Genomic DNA, 8,643 nt, shown 5'->3' on the forward strand with positions numbered 1-8,643 from the left:
AGCATTGTGTGAAAAATGTCACTTGACAGCTACAAAAAGGAGTAACATGGGCAATGAACTGTAAAGCTCTGTAAAAAATGATTTGGCAATTTCTGATATAAAAAAAACTAATTTGGACATTTCACAGTTGTTCACTGCACTGAATCCTTCTACCTGCGAAATTGTCAGTGTCAGAACATTCATTTTCAAAATAAAAACATTTCCTATAGGATTTTTCAATGAAATATAAAGTTAAAGGTAGAGGGAGTTAGATACAATTTAAGAAAGCATTTTAAATAAAAACTGATGGTTCATTTTTGAAGATTTTAATTAGGTGGTTTTGAGTGTATCCACAAAAATGGTCAGATATATTTCCATTCATAAGGAATGCATATAAAATAATGAAGTCAAAATAAATTATTTATGGACCTGCTAAAGTAAGAGTTTACACTTTTTTTGTCAAATTACCCCTGACTTTTATTCATTTTCAACAGCAACGTCCTCTTTTAACAACGAAATTCTAAATACCGTAATAAACCACCTCTGAAGCTAAATGTTTTTTATGTGTGCTTTCCGTACTGAAACAGTTGTTAGCCATTCAACGTTTTCACTCGAGCTTGATCTTTGTTTCGAACCGGTTTTGAATTTGCAATCAAAGCATTATTGTGCTGTCTCGGCCGCCGTAGAAGAACAACGTGATTCGCTCTGAGGCCCCTGATTGGTCCGTTTCAATCATCGCGGGCTACTTGAAATGGGGCAACGCCGTATCTCTTCATGAGTCTCTGTAAATAGATTCTAGGATCGCTGCTTTGCCTGCAGGTCGGTACGGCTTTCTGACCGCTTAAAATGACAATTTTGCGAGCTTCTTTTATTTCGTAAACTTCCTGCCACATATGCGCTTCCTGGTTTGGTCTGTTTTGTTTTTATTTAGCGCCTCACTTCTGCGTGTTGTTGCTATCTCAACAGTTAAGTTTTGATTAGGAACGACTGTTCTACAGTAACTGTTCGGACTTAAGATCCTCTGTGCAGCTCTAACAGAGCAAGGCCAGTTTTTATTGTCTTTTTTTTGTTTGAGGCGGAAAAATGTCAGCAGCTAACCGACCAGGAAGCGCGGCTAACGCGAATCACAACCAGGAGAACATGCTAACGAGGCTAAGAGGCTCTCTGAAGCCCCGGGCTGCAGCCAACGACAACCAGGAAAACCTTCCTCCGAAGCAAGTCGCCAACAGAACCGTTCTAGGAGCCCTGCAGGGCAACCAGAAGAGCAAAGCCCAGAACCAGCGCGGCACAAAGCAGGTAACCGTGTGGCTGGCTAAAGCTAGCAGCTGGCTGCGTGCTCTGAATGCAGCTGACTCTTATTAATCCTTTAAAATTATCACAAGCGGCTGAAGCGGTTCACTTTAAGTGCATAAACATCAGTTTTGTTAAACTATTTTAATTCAGCTCTGGATTGCGCTTTGTCCAATTGGCCGCCATTTTTTAGGTCGCCCAACCTAACGATTTAACTTATTACCTGAATAAAGCAACATGTGTCGTAGGCTAGAGCTGCTTCCCGCCGCCAGTGACTAAATTGACTTTTTCATTAAAGTGCAACGCCGTTAAAAGTTGCTTCTACAGCTGAGTTTATCCAACTTTTCTCATGAGTTCAGATTCCTGATGCAGCTTTTCCCTCTTCTTCCAGGAGTCAACACAGCCTCTATCTTTTAAAAATGAAGATCTTGCTAAGAGCTGCTTTGAGAGGCTACCTGCCAGGAAGCCTGCTTTCCAGATCCATGTGGATGAGCCTGAAGCGGCTCCAGCTAAGGAGGTTGAAACCAGCCAAGTGAAGCCCACAGAGGAAGAATCTCCTCTCGCAATCAGCAATGCTGTGGCAGGACTCCGCAGGCCTTTGGCCACAATCGACATCCCGGCAGCAATGGATGTTAGCTTTGGTGGGTTGTAATTTCGTCAAATCTTCAAACGTAAGCTCTTCAGATCATGTAAAGTTTTGTTTCTTTTTGTTCAGAGTCTCCCATGGACATGTCTGTGGTTGAGGGGGATGAAAAGCCCATCAATGTAAACGAGGTCCCAGAATATGCGAGCGAAATCCACACGTACCTCAGAGAAATGGAGGTAAGAAACATCTACTTTGTTCTGTTGCCTCTGGTGTTTGGACTTTGGCTGAACAGCATTTGTGTCCTGTAGGTGAAGACCAGACCTAAAGCGGGCTACATGAAGAAGCAGCCAGACATCACGAACAGCATGAGGGCCATCCTAGTGGACTGGCTAGTAGAGGTCGGAGAAGAGTACAAGCTCCAGAACGAGACCCTTTATCTGGCTGTCAACTACATCGACCGCTTCCTGTCCTCCATGTCTGTCCTGAGGGGCAAACTGCAGCTTGTCGGGACCGCAGCCATGCTGCTTGCTTCGTATGTACCTGCCACTTACAACCCACAGTGAGGGGGACATGCCCTGCAAAATCCACTTTTGTTTTACATAAATTGTGTTTTTTTTTTTTTTTTTTAAAAAGCCCTTAAATACATCTTGTAAACTAGGAAAGCAGAAATTGTCAATGTAGTGTTTCCAGGAGCTGTGTAGATGTATATTTTGTCAAAGGGGAATGTGGAGGTGAACAAGAAATCCAGATCAAAGCCTTGCAGTTCTGCTTATTTTTTTCCAACTGTGAAAAGGAGTAACTGAAAAGCATGATGCCCCCTGTAATTAAAGGATGTTAAAGCTACTATTGCTTAATTGCAGAAAATTTGAAGAGATCTACCCTCCTGAAGTGGCGGAGTTTGTCTACATCACAGATGACACCTACACAAAGAAGCAAGTGTTGCGCATGGAGCATCTGGTGCTTAAAGTGCTCTCCTTTGATCTGGCTGCTCCCACCATAAACCAGTTCCTCACTCAGTACTTCTGCCATCAGGCTGTTAACAAGCAGGTGGAAAGCCTTGCCATGGTGGGTATCAGAAGCTAAGGTGCACACTTGTCTGAGCAATCTAACGCAGTATGTAATCGATGTAAAACTGCGTTTGTCGTCCCGTTCAGTACCTGGGGGAGCTCAGTCTAGTTGAGTCGGATCCCTTCCTGAAATACCTGCCATCACAGATGGCGGCTGCTGCGTACATCCTGGCCAACAACACGGTGACTGGAAGCTCATGGGTAAGTTCCCAGGTAGCTTAGGATAAAATGCCTTTGTCATACAATGGGGGGGAAATTTAGGTGTGATGGAGGCAAAAACAGATGGTTGTGCACTAAAGCAGAATAAACAGCCTAAAGTTAAAGTGTGTGTGTGTGGGGTGGGAGACAACTTGTCAGAGAAGCAAACTGTTAAACAGTTATAATGGGAGATTTGATAAAGTGCAATATGCAAGTTAAACAACCGCAGCAGATTTACACAATGTGGGGAAAAATGTGCAACATGCATGACCGAAAGTGTAAATGATTCATGATCAGGACCTGTGCAACATGCTTCTGGAGCTGATAAATTGCATCTGTATTTTCATTTCAGCTCCAAATAATCTATAAATTGCCAAAGTATTGCCGTTTTGCCACATTCCTCTTGGGCCCAATCTCCAAATGGGCCAGCCTGAACGCGCCTGTTGGTCCAGTACCCGTCAACCTGTCCATGGAGCCATTTCCTTTCTTTTCAGATCATCTTGACATTTCCTGTTGGTGGAATAAATGAATGCAGTGGAACAAGTTTTGTTCTTGGCCACGTTCCTCAGTGGCGCTTGTATTCCTTCCATTGGTCTGTAAATTACTCGTTTTTACTTCTCTCCTCAGCCAAAGTCTCTGGTGGAGATGACTGGCTACACTCTGGAGGATCTCATGCCCTGCGTTGAGGATCTTCACCGACTGCATGTTGGCGCTGCACAGCACGCCCAGCAGTCTGTCCGGGAGAAGTACAAGGGCTCAAAGTAGGTGGCTGGATTTGGTGCAAAATTTAATGTGGTGGTTTTTGGTTGTGTTCTGAGCTGACTGCTTCTTCTTCCAGGTACCTGGAAGTCTCCTGTATCGTTGCACCAACCAAGCTGATGCTGAACTGACTCTGGCTTTCCCTGCATATACCTCCTGTCAGTGTTTTTTGTAAATGATGTGCACCATTTTTCTATTGTGCCCTGCTCTTTTTGGAGTAGTGCTAGATATATTATAGGTTATTTTTATACTAATTACAATGTTCATGCCAGACTTGTCAGGGTTTTTTGGCTAATCAAGAATGTTTTAATAAGTTCATTTTAAGACAAAATGCCAAACTTTTATAAGACTGTAAATGCTACTTTGCCTACAACGTTGACTTGTAGAACTGAGCAATGTACCAGAACCCAGACTGGCTATCTTCCAAATTGCAGGGTCTGAAATTTCTCTGCAGTTGTTGCATCTTACCGTTTTTTTTCTAAGATGTAAAGCATTTGACTTTATGGGATACAGAGTAACATTTGTCTATCTCATTACAATGGTGCTTTAAACTGGCTGCAGTTTCAGGAATCTTCTGCACTGTAAAATATGGCTCTTGTAAATAAAATCCATTTTTAAAAGTGACAACGTGCTTGAATCATTTTAATGTTGGCCTCATGGGAGCAGCAGAGGATATGTTTTAGTCTTAACCATGTAGCGATGAAGATCAAACTTTAAGATGGAGCTACTGAAATGTGGCCTCTCTTGTTGGAGATGCATGATTTAAAAAAAAAAAAAAAAAAATTGTAATATTTACATAAGTGCTAGAAAATTAAATGGGAAGTAGTCAGTCATAACCCCTGCATCATAGATGAGCTGTCTGTGAAAGGCAAGTTGGAGATTTGGCCACATCCACTCCTGGATGAGCATGTAGCCATGCTGGACAGTCCACTGTGCTCTTGACTCACTCACTATGCATGTAGCAACTGGTTAGGAACGCACCCCTTAAACCTCCAGGACAAGGTTTGCTCTGGGCATAAATGTATTTTAAATGACGTTTTGCTCAAGTGTACATGTATAAAATGTTGAAGTTCAAATCTGAGAAGTAATGGCAATAGTAGCTCTTTAGTGGTTTCATATTGAACAACATAAGCGGAGTACTAAAAACAGAACTTAGGAAATGCTCAAATTTAGTGACCAAGAAGGATTAGTCTGTCCCTTATGGGATTTCTAAAGTTTAAACCTACCATAAAAGCCTGTGGTACACAAGGATTGGAATAGAATGTCTAAAATGGGTGGTAATCAAAGGGAAGACTTAAATGTGTTTGGGATTGGGTCCAACATGCAAGTTGAACATTTAGATAAGGCTAATATTCCTGAAAACCACTTCAAACATGCCCAACAGACCATAGTCCATATTCAGAGGGTGCTGTGAAAATGCATCCTCTGCTTATTTTTAGGCCTTAAAGCTCCTAAAGTTAAAACGTTAGTGTCTGAAGCAGGGGAGATGGTGGAAATAGATTGGCTAATCTGCCTCCTAAACAGTGGAGGAAGTGAGCACAAACTTCAATCATACAATTATGTAGATAAACTATCATCCCCACAAAGGGATGTCAATTAGTTTCAAAGGCCAGGTGGGTTAAATGCTCCAGTAATTAGGAAAAATATTGAATAATCATGAATAAAAATCTGAGAAAAGTACAAAAAATCTTTTAATGAGGTGTGGTTGACCCTGTTGCTTGGTGTGGTGCTGTCTTGTAAGTGCTGTGATTAGTTGATGGTACAAAAAAAAGAATGCACACAAATGCACTCCGAGAGATCAAAGGAAAGAAATGAACCGATTAAACTGAAAGAAATCTGTGACATGATGAAAAAATGAAATATTTGTCACGGCATTAAAATGTTTGAACCATGGGCGTAGGTTTGTATAGGGACCATAGGGACATGTCCCTACCAATAATTCGATGTGAATAACATGTTTATAATTTACAATACATCGTTGTTACAGCAGTCGCTTATTTTCCTCTCGCAGCTCCGCTGCTTGGCGGCGGCTGCTGCTGCAGCTCCGTCTGCCAGCCTGCGTGTCCAGTCGGTCTTTCCTGTCGCTTTAACTTAGCAGCGCACGTAACTGTGCTGTGTGCTGTTTAACTCCACTCTCATTGGTTGTTTTGCCTTAAGTCCCGCCTTCTCTCTCCCTGGTTGGCTGTTTTCTACTGCGTGCATGTGCGTGCATGCTTGCAGCGCGAAATTTAAATTTAATTCACACTAGAATACTGCGGTTACTACAACGAATATTAGACTACGAAACTAGTCCCAATTAAAAATATATATATTATCCACGCTATAACAGGCGATAGAAGAAGCAGGAGAGAGTAGTTTTCATTTGTGGAACTTAAGAAATGTAAGTAACCAACGTTAGCATCTTAAAATAATATTTAATTCTGAAGTATAATACATTTTATCAACAAAAATATTCAGTGTCAGGCAGGAGTTCTGAAGACTGCTGGAAAAATCGACAAGCAAAGAATGTAAGCTTTCAAAAAATCCCTTTAAGGCGGTTCAGATATAAATAGCAGGTGTTATTCGTTTTATAGAGTATAACAATACAAGATGGTGCCTAAACATTGCTATTTTTTGTTTAGAAAACATAATTAGGGTTCAACATAATAATAGTGCTATTTAATTATTTCTACTTTTAGAAATAGGATAAAGTACAAAAAGAGGAACACATTGGTTTGATTTTACATTGATTTCCACACAGTCCATAAGTAAATTAGTACAAACATTAGTGTCCAGTAAAAATGTTTGAATCTGGCTGTTTATTTTGGATATTATTACATTACGGATAAGATAGTGTTATATTTTCTTTTAATAATTGTTAAAAGCGATTTTATATTTGAATAAACTTAGGCTCATGCTTAGTGTGTAGATGATGCCACCAAAAATGAAAAGAGACATAAGGAGCTATTTTAACACTCAGACAGTAAGTATCATAGGATGATATAAAAGGTTGTGTTACATTTAATCCTTTAATACTAAAAACACACTTGTATAATAGTAACATTATATGATTATAGGAAACACAGATATCCAGTAATAAAGATGCAGGGCAGCTTGGAGGTGAAGCAGCTGGCCCTTCAGTGCTTCAGGTGATGTCTAATTGATTTTAATTACAAATTAAGGAGCAGCTTTTTATTTATATACAATATATATAGTGCTTATAAAATGTGTATTAATGTAGAAAGAAATGCTGCTTTTCTCTTTAAACGAAATGTCCCCTGATGCTCACGTCAAGTATAAAAAAATAGGGGCATGCATACTGCGTAGGACCAATGACATCAAACCAATGAAACTTGAGACCAGTAGTGTCCCTACCAAAGTTGAAATCAAACCTACGCCCATGGTTTGAACGCACCTTATTTACATCACTTTGATTTGCTTGTTTACTCGCCATACTGGTCATTTTACTGCTTCATGTATTTGTTAATGAGACTCACCTGGCAGCTTTTTATTGTTTGCCTGCTTCAGTAAAGCGGTTGGATTTGGCAAAACGGAGATAGCAACAAGCAGACTTCTAGATGACCATACAGAAAATCCTTTCTCACCTCTTTCATCTTGTCTAGAGTGTATTCATACAGAGCCCTCTAGGGGACATGGGTAATTTTTATTTTTTTTGCGTTCCCTCACAAATGTTTTTGCGATCCCTTGCAAAGTGCATGTTTCCGAAAAGTGCATGCCTGCCAAGATATGCATCCCCTATCGCGGGAGCGCGCCACAGTTCTGCAGGCGCTGGGGCCCCTGTCGCTCCCTGTCTAGAACCGTCCATGCTCCCTCACTTTTGATTCCTGCATGGAGCTGCTTCTCACCTTCCAGGCTGGTATGTAGCGATATACTTCACAGTTCCACGATCCGGGGACCAATTTACCTTTCAACACTCCTATTCTCCTCCCAGAGCTGTGCGGGACAGAGGAGCTGCTCCTCTCGGGGGTTTCACGCCTTTTTTTCTGCATTTTATGCCAAAATCCAACTGGTTTTTTACAAGAAGAGAATCCCCGTAAAATGCTGACAGGTGAGCTCACATAAATATCGAACAGATGAAGTAGTAAAATGACCAGTACGGCAAGTAGCAAGCAAATCAAACTGAAGAGGATGTAAAAAAGGTGTGTTAAAACGTTTTAATGCTGTGAGAAATATTTTATTTTGCTTAGTTTTATCATAATGTCACAGATTTCTTAACCCTGTCTAACCACTTGAAGCACATTTGTGTGTGTTTTTTTGTGTAGTATCAACCAGAGCCATAGAGATAAATCTCAATCTCTTCAATCTCTATGGCGCTGGTATCAACCAGTCACAGGTCTCAGAGGACGGTGTCACATCTAGCAATGGGGTCCACCACACCTTGTCACTAAGAACATTTCTGCTGTCTTCTTAGTCAGAGTTGCTTTCAGCAACAATCTGAAGCTAAAACTCCTTGGTAGGAATTTTCAGGCTAAGACAGGAGCCGTCAGAGAAAACTCTGAGGATCTTTGTGAATACGGGAACAGGTTCTACAGTTATCTCCGGTGTTGCCTCCTGCCTGTTCAGGAGGATGCCGTCCAAATAATTTATTGGTCTTTAAAATGGTCTGAGAAAAAGAAATTTAATGATTTCATTAACAGGCGTTACCAAGCTGAACACAAGCAAATGCTAGAAATATATCGCTTTGTAATCTTTCGCTTGTCGACCTGAATCACTGAAACAACTCTTTGATATTTCAATTTTAAGATACATACACTCGTGTGAGTG

The 8,643-nt window shown here is 40.9% G+C and overlaps 1 protein-coding gene across 1 annotated transcript; it reads left to right on the top strand.

Moving 5' to 3' along the window:
- Nucleotides 1–724: 724 nt before the first annotated feature.
- On the top strand, nt 725–4,500 carry LOC105931928 (cyclin-A2). Its single transcript, XM_021320638.2, has 8 exons — nt 725–1,275; nt 1,661–1,910; nt 1,985–2,091; nt 2,164–2,387; nt 2,716–2,920; nt 3,010–3,123; nt 3,748–3,881; nt 3,959–4,500. Exons 1-8 carry the CDS (start codon nt 1,063–1,065, stop codon nt 4,008–4,010), a joined length of 1,299 nt encoding a protein of 432 aa, XP_021176313.2. The 5' UTR covers nt 725–1,062; the 3' UTR covers nt 4,011–4,500.
- Nucleotides 4,501–8,643: the final 4,143 nt, after the last annotated feature.

This window comes from Fundulus heteroclitus, chromosome 23, assembly GCF_011125445.2.
Source record: "Fundulus heteroclitus isolate FHET01 chromosome 23, MU-UCD_Fhet_4.1, whole genome shotgun sequence".
In the NCBI taxonomy this organism is placed as follows: Eukaryota; Metazoa; Chordata; class Actinopteri; order Cyprinodontiformes; family Fundulidae; genus Fundulus; species Fundulus heteroclitus.